This window comes from Hypanus sabinus, chromosome 13 (genome assembly GCF_030144855.1).
Source record: "Hypanus sabinus isolate sHypSab1 chromosome 13, sHypSab1.hap1, whole genome shotgun sequence".
NCBI classification, from domain to species: domain Eukaryota; kingdom Metazoa; phylum Chordata; class Chondrichthyes; order Myliobatiformes; family Dasyatidae; genus Hypanus; species Hypanus sabinus.
This window is the reverse complement of record NC_082718.1, coordinates 95,925,720-95,944,744: the sequence shown is the minus strand read 5'-3', so window position 1 is coordinate 95,944,744 and position 19,025 is coordinate 95,925,720. Positions and strand designations below refer to the sequence as shown.

Sequence of the window (19,025 nt, the reverse complement as noted above, 5' to 3'; positions counted from 1 at the left end):
AAAAGCAAAAAAAAATTACATTACAGTAACATTTAAGGTATTCAAAGTTTACACTTCCTATCCATTTGTTACCTCATAAATTCTTTGACCCCAAATTTAAAATAGAAACTAACCATCCACATACATCGCACTAGTTAAACAATTTTTCCACTGTGTCTTTCTTAGCAATGCCCCGCCATGTGAGGATATGACGTGATCATGACAAAGTTTGTTTTTTAAATTGCATATATTAATCCACTACTTCATCTATACAGAAATATAGTAGGCAATTCCCAAATACAGTAGATACTGGTTTATTGGGACACTGGTTAATCGAGGCAACCACCTACTTGGGACACCTCTCAAAGGACAAAAACTAATTGAGAAAAAAAGCCAGGATTCCCTTCATTTATTTGGGACACTATGCAACTTAATTAGGACAGGAGACTGCAGCTGAAGTTTATAACTAGCGTCAGTGAGTTGGACACCACACCGTGCTTAGAGCGAACAGTTTCTAAAAAACATCAGTTGAGTATGCTTGTGTTCAAAAATCAGTGATTTTTATCACTGATTTATGTCGAGCAATTAAGACAATTCAGAACTGTTTTGCTCACTGCGGTTTCAAGCATTCAGGCTTGGAGTTGCTAGAGAGTGAAAGTGGAATGATTCCACTATTTCAACAAGCGAGGAACAGCTAAGTGAGGAATATATGTGAGTACAGCTAAACGAAACAGTGTTACTCCAGGGCCAAGGCACAAATCATAGTCACACACAATACAAGGCACATAGAGCATATATTACAGTAAAAATACAGTCACACAAAAAAAAAGTCTAATTCCCTGAGTCCACGAATGTTGGTTGCATCAGTCTGTAGTTGAACACAATATGGCTTGTCTTCTGCCAAGTGAACACTAGGACGCAGCATTATCTCCAGCATGGACACTGCACCACACTGCCTCCAGCACTCCAATGCCTTTGTCTCTCCCAGGCGGCTGCAAACAGGCAAGACCGCAACCTGAGTCCTAGACCTCACTATGTACGGGGCCACACAACTCCCCAGCTGTCTGCTAATAAACCAGTTTATGACAGCTCTCACCATTGTAGAGAAAGCCACATTGGAAGCACCAGACCCCAGCAAATTCACAGGTGAAGTGTTGCCTCAAATTGAAGGACTGTTTGGAGCCCTCACTCGAAGTGAGGGAAGAGGTGAACAGGCAGGTGAAGCACCTTGACTGCTTACAGGGATAAAACCCATAAGGGAGATTAGTAGGGAAGGACAAATGGACAAGGGACCCACGGAGGGAGTAATCCATGTGGAAATCTGGGTCGGGGGCAGGGGGGAAGTAAAGATATGTTTGGTGGCTGGATCTCTTGGGATATGGTGGAAGTTGCAGAGAATGTGTTGGATGCAGAGGCTCATGGGATGGTAAGAATGGCGGGAAGGTGGGGTGAACGCAGACAATCGGGAGAAGAAGTGATGGCAGCATCACTGATGGAGGAAGGGAAACCCCGATCTTTGAAGAAGAGCATTCCTGATGTTCTGGAAAGTAAAGCCGCATCTTGGGAACAGATGTGGACAAGGTGAAGGAAATGAGAAAAGGAAATAGCATTTTTACAGGAGACAAGGTGGAAAGAAATATTATCAAGATAACCGTGTGAATCGGTAGGTTTATAAAAGAGTTTTGTCAAATTTGGCTCCAGAGATGGAGATAGAGAGATCAAGAAAGGGGAGAGGGGTGTCAGAAATGGACTAAGTGAATTGAAAGGCAGGGTGGAAGTTGGAGGCAAAGTTGGTGAAATTGATGAGCTCAGCACGGATGTGTGAAGCAGCACCAATGCAGCCATCAATGTAGTGAAGGAAGAGTTGGGGACCATTACCAGGAAAGGCTTGGAACATGGTCTGTTCTACACAGCCAACAAAAAGGCAGGTCTAGCTGGGGTCCAAGCAGGTGCTCAAGGCTAACCCTCAAGTCTGGAGAAAGAGGGAGAAGCCAAAGGTTAAATTGTTGAGGGTGAGGACCAATTCTACCAGATGAAGGAAGGAGGTGGTTGAGGGGAACTAGTTGGTTGTTTTATTGAGGAAAAAAAAAGCAGAGAGCTTTAAGGCCTTCTTGATGGGGGACAGAAGTGTACAGGAACTGGATATCCAGGTGAAAATGAGGCAGAAAGTGCTAGGGAACTGAAAGTTAGTGAGGAAACTGAGAGCATGAGAAATGTTATGGATGGAAGTGACTGAAACAAGGACAGAATGGAGTCAAGGTAAGAGGACACGAGTTCAATGGAACAGAAGCAGGCAGAGACAATAGGCCTACTCAGACAGTCAGGTTTGTGGAAATTGGGGAGGAGGTAGAAGCAAGCATTGGAACTATGAGTTTGGTGGCTGTAAATGGTGTCAGAGATAATTTTCTGATGGTCTGGTGTGGAGTCCTCTTCAAGGGGTAGTTTGAGGATGTGTTTAAGAGTTGTCACCTGGCCTCAGAAAGGTAAAGGTGAGTCCGCTACACTACAACAGCACCCCATTTGTTTGTTGATTTGATGGCAAGGTTGGAATTGGTGTGGAGAGAGTAAAGGACAGTGTGTTCAAAGAGGGCAATGTTCGAGATTTGAGATTCTAAGATCCAAAGCAGGATGAGAACCTGATCAGGGTGGCCAAGTTGAGGAGAAGGGTTGGAGATGAGAGAAGGGATCATCAGTGCTAGGTGTGGAATTTTTGCTAAAGAACTGGGCTCGGAGAAGAAGGTGACAGAAGGAGAGAGTGTCATGATGGGCCTGGAACTTAGTGATGTGCGTGCAGAGAGGGATAAAGGTAAGGCCCTTGCTGAAGACAGAACATTCCACCTCAGAGAAGGGAAGGTCTAGGGAATGGAGAAGACACGGCAAGGATTACAGCTGGGATCGGGGGGGGGGGAAAGTTGATGGCCCCGGAAGGAGAGGGGATGGTTGGGGTGGGAGAAAGATGGAAGCTTTGAGGACCTAAGAGGTGATGGTGGAGCCTGAGGGACCTGAAGTTGGAGATGATGGTAGGGGGAAAGAAAGCACAGAGGCCGAACAGCAGCAAGAAACGTCTCAGGTTATAAGTGCTAGCAGCTGGAGCCAGAGCTGGAGGCCATGCAATTTGCAGTCTGAAAACATCCAGGGTCTTTGGAACAGGGGTTGGCACAATTATGTCACGTCTGGAGGCGCCCAGGGCCGTCAGAGCTGAGGTTGGAGTCCGCGAGTTTGGCGGTCTGGGGGCACCCTATTAAATCAGGGTCCAAGTGAGAAGCAGTAGGGACCACTGTCTGGGGACGTCCAGGGTCATTGAAACCAGAGTTGGAAATGGTGGGGTCCACGGTCTGGAGATGGGCACTCTTCCAATCCTTACTGAACACAAGTAAGGTGGAGAACCGGCAGTTAAAGATATGGATACGGGGGATGATGAAATGTCAGGGAGGTCCTGTACTGTAGTGATAGTGCTCTAATTCATACAGTATTTCATTAAAAAATACATAAATTATTACTGAGTTAAATAGTAGTTTGTCATTTTTATACTTTTTTTTTACTATTTCCATGTCACTTCAGCTAACTGGGGCAGCTGCTTAATTGCGCCAAAATGTACTAGTGTCGATGAGTTCCAAATAACCGAAATCCACTGTATATGAAATTTCTCTCAAATCAGACTTCAAGAAGTCTGGAGACTCTTACAAAATATTTATCTGTCTATAGCCTTGTTCCCAACCACCAAAAACAAACTTGAGATCTACCACGAGATTTTAAAGAACATTTTATTGTGCTCGTATTTTGAAATAGAAAGGAGGATTGTATTACCTGGCACCAAAATTTATCATGAGGAAGAGATAGCAACCATTCAAGATCTCGAGCAATGAAATTTGCACGCTCCAGAAATTCTTCCACCAGTGCTGGTATGTCATCTTGAGGTGGAGGCTTATACAACACAAAGTAACATTCTTCTTTCCTGCTTGGGTGCTTTTTCAAAAATTAATACACATATAATGAAAAATCATGAATATATTAACTTTACTAAGCACAAGGCTAACTCAAAAATTTAGCCTTCATTAATGAACTATTATTCCTAACAGGCTTTACACATACAACATTCTCAATGATGTTACTGTTTTAAATTAACTTCACAACATTCTAAAGGGAAATCTGAAGAAAACAAGGATGCTGAAGAAGAAGAAAATTATTTGGCAATTCTACTTTGCAATATCATGGCACCATTCAGGTATGAAAGATGGCTATATTATCTATTAAGTTTCTATTTTTGTGGAGCAGGTCTGTCAGATCCACTTTCTCTCCTGAGCCCTGCAAATTATTTTCTCTCACCAATGCTTGATTGTTTTACTAAACTTTGAAGTAATGAGATCCAGACCAAAGCTATCTGCTTAAAAAATTTGACCACAAATCACCTGTCTTTGGACAATCAGTCGCTATCTGCATCTGTGAATTTATGAAGTATCCACTGGTGAAAGCATAATTCTCTACACAAACACAATCAAATTTTCCAGTAATTTATTTTATTTCAAGGGGAACCACCCCAGCCTCTCCAATCTAACCACATACCAGAAATTTCTCATCTCAGAAACCTTTCCAGCAAATTCTCCCCTGTATTCTTGCGAGGACCTCGACATTCTTTCTAAATTGCAATAACTAGAATTTTACATGATACTAAGATGTTGCTCACTTTTTTATATGCTTTTTTTTACTCTTTGTGCAGTATATTTATGTTATTTTGCGTCATGGTGCCATTATGTAAAAGACCTGCTGAAAAATGTGACAGTGCCCGGATTTCTGTGTTCAGTTTGTAACATTTGCTCATCATCTACAGTATCACTACCCAGACTTTGTTATTACAGGGTACTCTGGCTGTTATGGAGTCTATAAACCACACACAAAAAGAGTTGCTATCATAATAGTAAACCTGTTTAGAACGCCCATCAATGAGTCACCTTTTTCCAACAGCATTGGAACTATTTGCCACAGGAATCCAATTTAAGGTGATATTTTATTATCCAAGTCACTGTAATAAGGAACCCATGGAGGAAGGTCACCAAGAATGGGAATGACTGGTGACTGGGTCAGATTATAAGCAACAATATTTTGGTGAGTTTGACGCTTTAGCAGCATGGAGAATGCAAAGCCAACCAAGAAACAACAAAGTGCATTAATCAATTTCAGATGATAAAGATAGAAGCAGGGAAAATCATGTTATAGAGGTAAAAGCAAAGTCTGTATGGAGTTACAAAGTTCAGCTAGAGGCTGAATAGGTCCACTGAAAACAACAGTAAAAAAAGACATCTGAATGGTTGGCACAGGCGCAGATCTCATAATAGTAGTAAAAGTATGATAGTTATAGTATTTTCAACAGTTCTCTTAAGGAAAATATGGATTCTCAAAGACATACAGCAGGAGAGTACAGAGACAATTGGAAAAGCTAGTCAAGAAGATTGGTGGAGAAACAAAACTACAAGTACATCGCATGGAGGATTGCTCTACAACTTGAGATGATTTCAATAATGGTCTACCATTAATAGTCAGAAGAATCTTACCAATGCTGGTAGCTGTTCTGTCTTCCCAGTTTTTGCATCTGGTTCAGACACAGAAATTTGATCTAGAGGCAAAGTTGGGGCCATGATGGATTTTTCCTAATGTCAATTTAACAAATAGAAGCTATCAATATACAATATTGCTAATACAATTGATTAAGTTAAACATAATACATTCATTCTTTGATCATGAATGTCAATTTAACCAAAAATATTATTAACATTCTTAAGGAACAATATATTCACATATAATATTGCTGTACGTTCTTTAATGCAAGACATTCTGCAGATGCCGAAAATCGAAAGAAACACAAAATACAAGTTAGGCAACTCCAATGGAAAGAAAACACCTATTGAAAGGAAGGGACTCTATCCTGATGAGTCTCTCAGCATAATGCATTGATTCTTTATTCCTTTCCATAGATGTTGCGTGACCTGCTGAGCTCGTCCAGCATTTCGTGTATGTCACACATTCTGTTACCTTTTTGTAGAATCCACACAAAATTGACAAATCTATTGTAAATCTACTGGAAGAAAAATCTTTCACAGAAGTTCCAGATTTGTTTATTAAAAGCTAACTACTCATAGGCAAAGGAACATTCATACTAGTTAAACAACTGTGTAACTTCATGTTGATCCAGAGTTTTTCTCTCAATGACTGCAAGTTCTACATCCAAGGTCAATAGATGATCAGAAAAATAGTGCATTTCCCTTTTTCAAATTAGCCACTAATGAACTAGCTCAGATTGGAACCCAAGTTTCAGGAACAATCATTCTTGTGAACCTCCTCGGGATCCAATCCCATGCCAGCACATCTTTTCTTTGATAAGAGTCGAAAACAGTTTACAGTACTCCAAGATAGATATCTGATGGATAGGGGAATCAAGGGATATGGGGACAAGGCAGGGACTGGGTATTGATAGTGAATGATCAGCCATGATCTCAACGGTGGTGCAGACTCGAGGGGCCGAATGGTCTACTTCTGCACCTATTGTCTATTGTCTATTATAACTTAAGTAATAAAAACAAAGAATATTTAGAAATATTCAGCAACCCAACTAATACCTCAGGGGAACAAAATTAGAGTTTGGGCTGGTGGTCTTTTATTCAGCCTATTTCACTTTGATACATAATAGAAAGCAGTTTTATCTGTGCAGTACTGAGATTTCATGAACAAACTGTTAAACCAAAACAACAACCACTTTAATTGGTCAGAAATAATATTGCATAGTTCTAAAATTGTACATTTATTAAATACTCTACCAAATATTCCTTTTCAGAAATTAACAACAAATTAACTGCATACTTAATCAATTTAATGGGTTTGTCACAACCCATTGTATACCAATTGTTTGGCAAGTTTGCAAAGGTAACAGTATTTCATTCATTTCAAAAACACCCCACATGACAAAAATACAGCAAGTCAAATCCCTCCTATTCAATAAAGAGCTATTAGACAGGGAGACTCTTGAATTTTTTCCATTTACATTTTTTGTGGAAAACCCAATTGAAAAACAGGACCTTTTATCCTAGCATTCACTTTCCTTTAAGTGTAAACAACAGTTCTGACAAAGTTAAAACAAAACAGAGGAAATAGCAAACAAAACAGCCTAATCAAGATATCAGGCAAATTGAACAATTCAGAAATACTGCACACAGATTGATAGAATATTATCAATGCATTTTTGGTATTGAACAAAATACCAAATTAGTTTCACACTTGAACCAGTAAGAAAATTGGCATGATGGAAGCCAGAAAATTTAATTATTATACTGTGTATTTTTTTACTCTCAAAAGACAATCAATGAACTCTTTGGGGAGGTTTGTAAGAGTCAGCAACACCTCTACACTTAAGCAACTTTCTCAATGAGCGCTTGATATGACTAATTAATTTGTTTTTCTAATAATAATCAAAACTATAACCTACATTGCCACAGTTAACTCCCCCACTCAATTTTGATGCAGGATCATAGTTTTGCATCCATTTAAGGAAAGAGACAGCTTGAGTTTCAAAAGATGGCATCCCAGATTGTAAAGTATTCTGTATTTCACCAGAATGACTACCTAGAATTTTGTGCTCAAGTGGCTATATAATGTGCTTCAAACCTCACCCCCACCCTCAATTTTATCACTCAAGGGAACCCTTTACCAACTGAGCCACAGATGAAGGTTTAAGCAAAAATTGTATTTTCATAGCCTATCCACTTCAACATTTGGATATAGTTTCTAGTATGATTATAAATTTGCACCTTGTTTTCAATTCTGAGTCACATAGGTGTATACAGAAATACCGGCCACGTGACAGACGCACTGCCACCTGGCTGGTCGGAGGACACACCACATGCCAATCAACATTTGATCCCTCCCAACTAATCAATGCACACCTAAATTATTGGTCAACTTAATTGGATTATCGCACCCAGCCCCATGCTTTAACAGGTGAGACTTGCCCTTGTCTAGTCCTCTCTTACAGACCACCACATTGGAGGTAAGTGCATTGATTTATGCTTGGGAAGGTCTATCATTTGCCCTGGTAAGGGAGCTGCAGCTATCCAAGGTCAAGGGGGATAGCTGTTGTAGTGCTTTTCCCTTGTTCTTTGTTTGTGTAACTGTACCCTGTCCCCACACTGCTTCCTGTGTATTGTAGTTGCTTGTGTTGACCCGACTTATCCTTGTAAATAAATTCCTTATTAAAACTGTGTGTGTCCAGGCCTCTACTGTTGAGACTCAAAGAACCAGTTATTTTCCATCACAACAATAGCTCAAAAAATAATTGAAAAGAATATAACTGTAGATACTGAAAATATGAAATTGCATCATAAATTACTGAAGATGGGCAGCATCGACGGAGCACGAAAAAGGTTAATGCTTCGGGTCAAGAGCTAGGAGAATGAGGAAATCAGAAGTTTTACATTGTCGAGACTTTCGGGACAGGAGAATAAATATAATAGGGTGGTGACTCAGGTTAATCTGAAAACAATTTTTTTTGTGAACTCTGTTATCATAGTTGATCTGTCTGTCAAAATGTAAAGGGAGATGAAAGAGGACAGTTACAGAGGGAAAAAATTGTGACCTTAACTTAGTTTTTCTCTGCACAGATGTTGCCTGGCTTGCTGATATTTTCCAAAATTCATCTGGATTTCAGGAATTTCATGTGTTCTGCATCTCACTATTTCTGTTTAACTACCAACATTCTCTTCCATAGTTATATTATGACATATATTGACTACTGGACAGCCTTGATCTCTGCTCTACAACAGAAATTTCCTTTGTTTTCTTCACAAGTTCAAAAATATCTTTCTTTTACGTGTTCTGATAAGATGCTGTTATTGAGAAACTTAAACTCTAGCAATACATATTACTCCATCTAATGACTATCTAGCATTCTTGTATTTATCTTAAAGCTACAGTACACTATGCATATTAATTATGACAAGGCCAAAGGCAATGATTCAAAAGAACCACAAGCTGCAAATCAGCTTTGCTGTTTTATCAGTTTTTGCACCAGTACACATGGAGATGCAAACCCTTCCGATCAACCACAGAATTCAGAAAGATAGAAGTGGCGGAATGCAACTTCAATATTAGTACTGCGCAATGCAAATTTATTTTTGTTTGCTTTAACTTATCTCACCAGAACACTTGGGCATGTGCTCGGGATAAAACAACTTGACGGAAAATAAGTAACATCCAACCCATCTTCCAACGCTGATTAGATGTTCTTCTTTCCGAGGACAAATTGAGCCATAATTTGCTGAAAGCTTACCAAATACAAGATATATTATGTTCTGACTAAATGATGAATTCCATTATTTTATTATAAAAGTCATTAAAATTCCATACTAATATTTAGAAAGATCTAAAAGATTCTAAGAGTGTGGTTTTCATAAGTTATTGGTGATAGTTGTATATAAGATGGTTGTAAGACTCAAATTAATATTTTGGTATAATAAATTGCAAGTAATACTTGTGCCTCAGAAATTCTTATCAATTACTATTTCCAACAAGGCAGAACTACCTATCCTTGATATTTAGTGGCACAGTTATCAATATCCTGGGGGTCACCAATGACCAGATACTCAACTGGACTAACCACATAGATAACACAGCCACAAGAACCAGACTAAGGTTGGGCATTGTGATCAGTGCCAGACCCACAAGGTTTAAATCAAGGGTGTGGTAAAATGCTCTTCAATTGAGTACAAGGCCATTAACAAAAGGCTCAACATCACCCAAGGCAAAGCAGCCCATTTGATTGACTTTCCATCAACCGCTATGCAATCCTTTTTCCCCCCCCCCCCCCCCACTCCTAATGCATGATGGCTGCAGTGTAAACCATGCACAAAATGTACAACAGTATCACTCAAATTTGTGACCTCTAACCCCCAGAAATACAAGGGCAGCGGGGGCATAGAAACATGACAGCGGCTAGATCCTCCTAAGTCACACATCAACCAGACTTGGGAAAAGATTGCCAGTGCTTCACTATCATTTGGTCTTTATCTTATAATTCCCTGCCCAAGAGAAGTGTATGCAAATCCTCAGAGAAAAAGGAAAGAAGATCATCATGACATTTTCATGCTTGATTAGGGATGTGCAAAAAATGCTACCCTTGCCAGTAAACATAATTAATATAAACTTCAGAAGACTGAGAGGGGATCTTACAGAAACATACAAAAATTTGAAAGGAATAGATAAAATAGAAGTAGGAAAGTTGTTTCTATTGGTAGGTGAGACTAGAACTAGGGGATATTGCCTCAAGATTCAGGGAAGAAGATTTAGGACGGAGATGAGGAGAAACTGTTTTTACCAGAGAGTGATGAATCTGTGGAATTCTTGGCCAAGGGAAGCAGTTGCAGTTTCTTCATTAAATATACTTAAGATACAGTTAGATGATTTGTACATAGTAAGGGCATTAAGGGTTATGGGGAAAAGGCAAGTAGATGGAGCTGAGTTTACAGACAGATCAGCCATGATCTTATTGAATGGCGGGGCAGGCTCGATGGGCCAGATGGCCTACTCCTGCTCCTATTTCTTATGTTTATGTAAAGTTACAAAGAGTTATTGAACTGATTTTATAAATTATCTCTGATTCGCATACAAAAAAGGCAACTTAGATTTGAAAATGAAAGGAGAAATTACTGAATCAGCAGTTTACAATCACACACTGGGAACTGATGTGTAATTAGTACAGATGAGTAAAAAAAAACCCATTGCACTTCTGTCCTCTTCCAAACTTACTGCAGAATCCTCCTTCTGTCAAAACTACATTTTTACCTTTCAAATGCTAACTGAAAACTGCTAATTTGATAGAATCTGCACTTTGCTTCTTTCAATGTTCACTGCCCATGGAGTGCAGTCATGGGCAGTGTAGGCAAAATCAAAAGAATGTCAAATATTATTTCCTTGAAATATGGATGAAATCTACTGAACTTGAACAAGAAAGAGTCTGCTTTCATTTTCTCCTAACTTTCTATGAAGGGTATTTATGTCAATAAGAAATAATTTATGCACTGTGATCTCTGGGCCTAGGCACCCTAGTTATCGCAATCACCATTCTAATTTGTCCAGTTCTGTTAAATTGCCATTAATTTATGGAATCTCCTTTCATGCTTTTAAAATTTAGTGAATAGAAGTCTAATTAACTCAATCTCTCTTCATATCTGTCCCATTACCCCAGGAATTCTCAATATTGCAAGAACATCCTTCCTCGGATAGAAGACCAAAACTGCACACAATACTCAAGGTGCAATCTTATCAATTCAATCACAACATCTCTGCTCCTATTCTAGAGTCCCATTGTTATGAAAGCCAGCACACAACTTTCTTTCTTAATCACCTGCAAGAGTTATGTGCTTATTTCACTGAAAGGAACACCAGAATCCCCAAGCACTGACTCGCTTCCCAATCTAACACCATTCACATAGCAATCTGACTTTCACATTATTACCATCAAAGTGGTTAGTCTCACCTTTATACTGCACCTTTCATGTATTTGCCTACTCCCTGAACAAGTACAAATGAACCTGGAGTTTCTCTGCATGCTTGTCAGGTCTCAACTTTCCATCCAGTGCTGTATCATCCAACAAATCTGGAGGTACTACATTTAGAACCTTCATTAATATTGAATGAGTTGTGAATAACTGGAGCCGCAGTACCAATTTCTGACATTCTATTTAGATTGATCTTAGAGTAGGTTCAAAGGTCAGCACAACTTCATGGGCCAAAGAGCTGTAAAGTTCTATCCCACTAGTCACTGCTTTTTACTTAACCATTTTTATTGCTCCACCATGTTTCCTATCAAACAAATAGCTCCCTATCTATTCAACACCTTACCCAAATCCCACATGCTTCAATTTTGCAAGGCAATCTTATACTGCACCAGATTCACTTGTATACTGGTTATACCAATTTTTCTTTCACAAATCAATGCTGCCTTTGTCCAATCCGGTCACCATTTCCCTAGAACTCTACTTTTACATTTTTAAAAAAAACAAACAAACAAACAAGGAGTCTAGTATTTTTAACACTACCAATGGGCAATCAGTAATTACTATTTTTTTTTCTACTTTCTTTTTTAAATAGTAACTAGCCTTCAATCCACAGGAAAAGAACCACAAATTCATCTACAATTTCTAGGGCCACTTCCTTAAATGTTCTGAGAAACAGAAAAACTGGAATCTGATATATATCAAGCATCAGTTCCACTAACATCATTTCACTAATACCAATTTTCTTCAGTTACTCTCTCCCATCAGACCCTATGCTTCCCTCCATTTCTCAGATGTTATATGCTTTCTCCATTGTGAAGACAGAACCAGAGTCTGAACTGAATTTATCTGCCATTTCTATGTTTTCTGATAAAGTACCCTGTCCTTACTGTGAGGGAAATGAATTTGTCTTCATTTCTTCTCAGAACATTTATACAAATTTTTTTTGTTTTCATACTTTCTTCAAGCTTACACACATACTTTCTCCCTACTAATGAATCTCTTTGCCCTCCACAGGTTTGCTGCCTTTTTCTGACCTTTATGTGACTCCACCTGGACTAATACTATCCTTAATTTATTCTGACATGAACAATCAAACCACTTCTCAAACTTTGCTTTTGTACCAGATAGCAATGAACAATTTCTATGGTTTATCCATGAACTATTTAAACATTTGTCATTGCCTAGCTACTGTCAAGCCTTTAATGTTTCTCAATCTGTCAAAGCCAATTAATTTACACCCCACATCTTCACAACTTTCCTTATTGACACACCATTGTCTCAATATTATCTCTCCTGCTCTTCATCCTAATGAAGATTTCTCTCAAAGTATGGTCACTTTCTCAAAGGATTTTGCACAACAAGCTTGTTTACAGATCTCTTCTCATTAAACAGTACCTGGACTAGGCTAGTTCATTCTCTAGATGGCTCCTCAACATACTGCTCCAAAATGCTATCATATCATTTTCTCGGAATGGCAGATGGTGACTAGTGGGGTGCCACAGGGCGCGGTATTGGGACCACAGCTGTTTACGATTTACGTCAATGATTTAGATGAAGGCATTGAGAATAACATCAGCAAGTTTGCTGATGATACTAAGCTGGGTGGCAGTGTGATGAGGATGTTCGGAGAATTCAGGGTGACTTGGATAGGCTGGGTGAGTGGGCAGATACTTGGCAAATGACGTTTAATGTGAATAAGTGTGAGGTTATCCACTTTGGGAGTAAGAACAGGAAGGCAGATTATTATCTGAACGGTGTAGAGTTAGGTAAGGGAGAAATACAAAGAGATCTAGGAGTCCTTGTTCATCAGTCACTGAAGGAGCAAGTGCAGCAGGCAGTGAAGAAGGCTAATGGAATGTTGGCCTTTATTACAAAGGGAATTGAGTACAAGAGCAAGGAAATTGTCTTGCATTTGTACAGGGCCCTGGTGAGACCACACCTGGAGTATTGTGTACAGTTTTTGTCTCCAGGGTTAAGGAAGGACATCCTGGCTGTAGAGGAAATGCAGCGTAGATTCACAAGGTTAATACCTGGGATGTCAGGACTGTCTTACGCAGAGAGGTTAGAGAGAAACTGGGCTTGTACACGCTGGAGTTAAGGAGATTGAGAGGGGATCTAATTGCAACATACAAGATTATTAAGGGATTTGACAAGATAGAGGCAGGAAATATGTTCCAGATGCTGGGAGAGTCCAGTACCAGAGGGCATGGTTTGAGAATAAGGGGTAGGTCACTTAGGACAGAGTTAAGGAAAAACTACTTCTCCCAGAGAGTTGTGGGGGTCTGGAATGCACTGCCTCAGAAGGTAGTGGAGGCCAATTCTCTGGATGCTTTCAAGAAGGAGCTAGATAGGTATCTTATGGATAGGGGAATCAAGGGATATGGGGACAAGGCAGGAACCAGGTATTGATAGTAGATGATCAGCCATGATCTCAAAATGGTGGTGCAGGCTCGAAGGGCCGAATGGTCTACTTCTGCACTTATTGTCTATCATAAATGCACTCTAAATATTTCTCCTCTCAGTTTATTGTTAATTTAATTTGTCCTCTTGCCCTCACAATGTACCTTGTTATGACTTTACACTTTATTGTCTGCCACACTGCACTTTCTCCGTGACTAACTTTTATTCTGCAGTCTGCTATCGTTTTACTCTGTACTCATTGGTTTTACTCATTGGTGCAATGAATTGTTCTGCATGAACAGTATGCAGGGCAAATTTTTCCAGTCCCTCAATGCACATGGCAATAGTAAACCAATGAACCAATCTATATCCACATTGAAGACACTCGTAGATACAGTTGTACCCTCACCTTTAATTTCTTGCCTAATGCCATTCTCTACATTACCATCACTGTTTTGAAATTTGGAAATCCTTCTAACAATTGCTGCTCTTGGTTTCATCAATATGGAATTCCATGTTCAGTTCTCAGAGCTAATATTTTTGCTTACTATTGTACAGATTGCTGCTTTTCTGATGATGCTCCGACACCTTCGTTCACGCTTTGCTTCTCTTCCAGAATGTTCAGTTCCCAACCCTGCAGCCACGTTTCTGTAACTGCAACTATTTGTACTGTTATTTTCTACTTTTAACAAACTGTCAGCAATGATTAACATAAAATTTCCTCAACTTCAAAGTAAGCCAGCCATATGTATCTTCTAAGCACCAAATAGATGAGTATACTAACACAATATTTTAAAAAAAATCTGCAGACCTATGAAATTTCTGATTTTCTTTGTGCAACTTAAGATCTTAATCACAATAATAAAAGACACTGAACAAATTTGAAGAAATCATAAATGTACCAAATTCCTTGCTCTTGCAGTAAAGCCAACTAAAATGCAAAATCCGACTTTGAAGATAGGAAGATGGCATCACAGAAGTTATGATCCAATATTTTCCCTTCTCCATCCAGCTGTTAACTCAGTTCGTTTGCTGTTGACTTCTCTAGGCACATATAAGATCAACTGAAAGATCAAAACCCTGAAACATCAGGTCTGTATCCACCAAAGTTCCCGGTCAGCTTTTTCTAGTACTTAAAGGACTCAAAGCACATTTATTATCAAAGTATATATGCAGTATACAATTCTGAGATTCGTCTTCCTTGCAGGCAGCCAAGAAACAAGAATCATGGAACCTATTCAAAGAAATAAAACATTAAGCCCTCTGTATTTATTTCAAATTTCAAAAGGCTGCAGTATTTGACATCAGAAACATGTAGAACAATGTAGTTTTATCACTGAACATCGTCGCAAGTTAAGTCAATGAGTTGTAAAATATAACCATTCTCAAGAAGACAAGTATCATGTCCAAAGTCCTGGATTCACTTCCTATGTCACACATAAGGGCAGAGGAACATAGGCATAAATGCGATTTGACAAAGAAACGAGCTCTGTACAACTTAACATTTACAGAATTATTTGCTTAGGATCAAACCTTACAGCGCTCCAAATGCTGACACCAGCCCTCCCCAGGCTGGCTGCCTACAAACTCTGCCGGTTCAAAGGGCGTTTCCAAGGAGTTGACGTGGCCCGCAGCTCCGTTTGAAAACAAATGGTCGCGTTCAGCCAATGCGGCCGCGCTCCGCCGGAGGGGGCGCGGCGTCCGCACGTGAGCGCGCGTGGCCGCCGGGTGACGTAGCGAGGGTAGTTGACGTTCCCCTCCCCTCCCGCCGCCATGTTCTGAGCCGGAATCCCATCTCCTTGGAAAGGAAAAATAATAACAAATGTAAATGACCTTTCTTCAGTGAAATAAAAGGGCAGTTCCGGGCATCGAGGAGTCTGGTATTCGAGTGGTCCCGGACGGAAGGGACAGTTTTATGGTGTCTGCGCTGGGGGGGAGAAGCCGGTAGCTGGTCTGGTGCTCAGGTTAGTTTACAAGTTGTTTGCTCTCAGGGTGTCCGCCCTCCATCTTGACAGCGTTCGGGGATATGCGCCGTATACGCGCTGCTTGGCTTTTAGTTTCCTTTTATTCTTAAAGCCTCGCCGTCTATTTCTTTGGACGATATTCCCGTCCTGTGGAAGCGTCAGCCCCGAATGGCATCCATTGTAGCCTGAGCTGAGTTTTTAACTGGATGGGAGCCGCCGCAGTTTTATTGAATGAGTAGTCGTGGGATTAGTTCGTGAGGGTTTTGGTGCCGCTCAGCTGATGTAGTTGCTGTTCGCCTCTGTCCAACGTGGCTGCGTTTGCCTTCTTCGCTGGGTGTTTATAATGAAATATCTTGGGCGCTTTCCATCTCCCATCCCTCCCCCCTCATTTTGAGGCTAATGTAAGGGGGTTCAAATATTTAGTTTCATGCTGCAATTCATCTTTTCTAGTGACATGAATTGAAAATTCCCTGAACTCAGTATCATAAACAGCTAAAATAAAATCAATGTTTTAAACGCATCTTTTGTAGATAACTACGGTACTATTTTGCAAAGTGTGCAGTCAAAGGTCATTTTATTTTTGATAACCAATTTATTACCATTGTTATTTAAATGTTACTGAAAGCCATGTAGGGTGCCCTGACTGATTCCAAGTTACTACTTTTTTTAAAAAAAATATATCAATATATGCTTCATTTAGATATCTAATTAAAACGAATATAGTTTTAAGCAAAACTGGCATCGTGTCTGTTGATATTTTCTAATTCTCACCTTAAAAAAACTGTTAATTTCTATCACCTAATGTGACATGTACTGATAACACTGGTTTTTAGAAGCAGTGGTAAGTGGTAAATATTCGAGAAAACCGTGAATATAAGTTGAAAAGAATTGCTGTAAGCTGCCGCACGACATAATTTTTGGATACTAATTGCTCTCGTGATTTCTGAGGTATATCCCCGGGAGAGCGTTGCCACTTTGCAACATTCGCTTTTGTTTATTATGCCTTTTGTCATTCGATTAGAGTAAGGGCAGTCTGTTTCTGTCTAAAAACTTTAAAATTTAAATTTCTGGTGGGAGAATCTATGGGAATTTAGGTCTGAATATTTACCCATAAATGACTACAGTCTAAGAATATTTACTCATCAAATGACTACAATGTCCCTGAATCAACCTGTGGCTTCACTTGCCACCTTGAGTGTGATATCAGAATCAAGGTGTGCTTACTTTAAAGCTGATAAACTGAGCTAATCGGTAGTAAAATGTAAATTTGTGGACAGTTAAGCCAACTGCTCTGAATCAGACTTAAAAGAAAATTAATGAATGTTCCTTGAATATAGAACATTCCTGCTTTTCAGGGGTGAAGTAGGTCCTAATGTGAAACTGCCAAGTTCATATTTTTAAAATTTTCAATCTGAAAGTGCTAACCCATTTATTTTAAATGTAGTTTTAAGAGTTCAAATGCTGGTGATGTAGCACATTGTGAACAATTTTAATGCTCGATTTAGGTGAAAAGCTAAATGTCTGAAACTGCCACTTTAAAACCAAGAATGCTTCCATTAAAGTAGATGATTTAACTTATACCAGATTGTATTTTATTTTTAAAATTTGTTCTTTATCATGTCATCTAAGTTTTGATGTATGAAGTTATTCTGAAGTGGTTTTCCCTCAATCATTTTGTTTTGAGACATCACACTGCATTTGTAACTTCAAGCTGTTGTGTTGCAGCCTCCAAAACTCTGATAATGTGTTTATAGAAACTAATTGTTAGTTCCTGCATGATAAGGCATCTAAGGTCATTAATGCTGTAAAGTTTCAATGTGCAACCATAGGAAGCTAGGAATTCTGGGTCCAATTTAATGCTGCTCTTTGGGATGGAGAAGGTAGTGACTGAGTTTTAAGCAGTCTTTCAGTATCTATAGGTATATGAGAATATGATTGACAATCAGATATAATTCATCCTTTTAATCTTGTAATCAGCTGCATCTTTTTTTGTTTCAACTGAATTTGTCATGTTATATTCTTTCTCTCTTTAAGCAATTTATATTTGGTTTGTATCATTTTTGATAAGGTTTAGCTTTGTTTCAATTATGTTGGTAACTGGATATCATGTACATGCCACAGTTGGTGTATAATTATGTACAGTGGTGAACAAATAATGGAGTTTTCTAAACTAATTTTTTTTATAATAAAATGGTGTGCTGAATAATGTTGAACCAAATTAATTAATTGGAGTTGGAGCTTGAAATTTCCCCTGCATTTTCCATAAAGGGTTGCTGTCCTGAGATATATCAGACTCCCAACAGTGACAGTAAGACCTCTATGTAGCACTGCACAAAAAAATTCAAAAAGTCCACTGTGCTTTTGATAGCTAGAGTATTGTGAATCCAATTTTGCCAGGTGTAAACACTGAACAATTTAACATTCTTCAAAAAGGTGGTATCCATCATTAATGATCCCTTTCACCTAGGACTTGCCCTGTTCTCTTTACTGCCATGAAGGGGAAGGTACAAGAGCCTGAAGAGGCACACTCAACAATTCAGGAACAGTTTCTTCTCTGCTACCATCTGATTTCTGAATGGACGTTGAACTCATGAACACTATCTGACTTTTTTTATTTCTACTTTTTGCATTTAGTTTAAATTAAATATATAAATCCAGATTTTTCTGTAATTATGTATTACATTATACTGCTGCAAAGACAACAAAATTCAGGACATATGCTGGTGATATTCAACCTGATGCTGAGATTTTAAATTGTTTTGAGTAGGCTTGGCATTCAGAATCTATATTTAAGTTTAGGGCTTTCCACAACATTTGTGGATTTTTATTCCATTTAAATGGATAAGAACAGAATATTGTGTATTAAACAATAAGACCCATAAATTAGCTCCTTTGTAACAAAGCTAATTTATTCATCTTCATTTGGATTTCTAAAATGGCTTTTTTTTAACCGCTCAACATTTTTCCTGAAAAGACTGGCCAAGGTATGAGCTAATACTTAGAATAATGGTTGACCTTTTGCCCCTTGGACAGTGGTGAGCTTCAACAGCTAATGTAAATTGTTTATTGGAGCCATTTGAGAGGCAGCCCCTGTCCAATCTTTTGCCGACTAATTGTATGCGTTTGTGTTTTCAGTGCAAGG

The 19,025-nt window shown here is 39.0% G+C and overlaps 2 protein-coding genes across 13 annotated transcripts in view; one reads left to right on the top strand and one right to left on the bottom strand.

Moving 5' to 3' along the window:
* Positions 1–15,562, bottom strand: part of ascc2 (activating signal cointegrator 1 complex subunit 2) — a 48,905-nt gene extending 33,343 nt beyond the window's left edge. The window contains exons 1-5 of one of the 3 annotated variants that reach the window (XM_059988258.1): positions 15,458–15,496; positions 14,822–15,153; positions 14,468–14,579; positions 5,529–5,624; positions 3,787–3,945 (exon numbers count right to left, since the gene is read on the bottom strand). In XM_059988258.1, the coding sequence (XP_059844241.1) occupies positions 3,787–3,945; positions 5,529–5,612 (243 nt within the window). In that variant the 5' untranslated portion in view covers positions 5,613–5,624; positions 14,468–14,579; positions 14,822–15,153; positions 15,458–15,496. Of the gene's footprint in view, positions 1–3,786; positions 3,946–5,528; positions 5,625–14,467; positions 14,580–14,821; positions 15,154–15,457 lie in introns of all 3 variants that reach the window. The other 2 variants (XM_059988257.1, XM_059988256.1) reach the window with 2 other exon arrangements.
* Positions 15,563–15,670: 108 nt separating this feature from the next.
* The window catches only part of mtmr3 (myotubularin related protein 3), a 75,581-nt gene continuing 72,226 nt past the window's right edge, over positions 15,671–19,025 (top strand). For all 10 annotated transcript variants that reach the window (XR_009515441.1, XM_059988247.1, XM_059988251.1 and 7 more), the window contains exon 1: positions 15,671–15,883. The gene's annotated coding sequence lies outside the window, so the exon portion shown is untranslated. The remainder of the gene's footprint in view (positions 15,884–19,025) is intronic.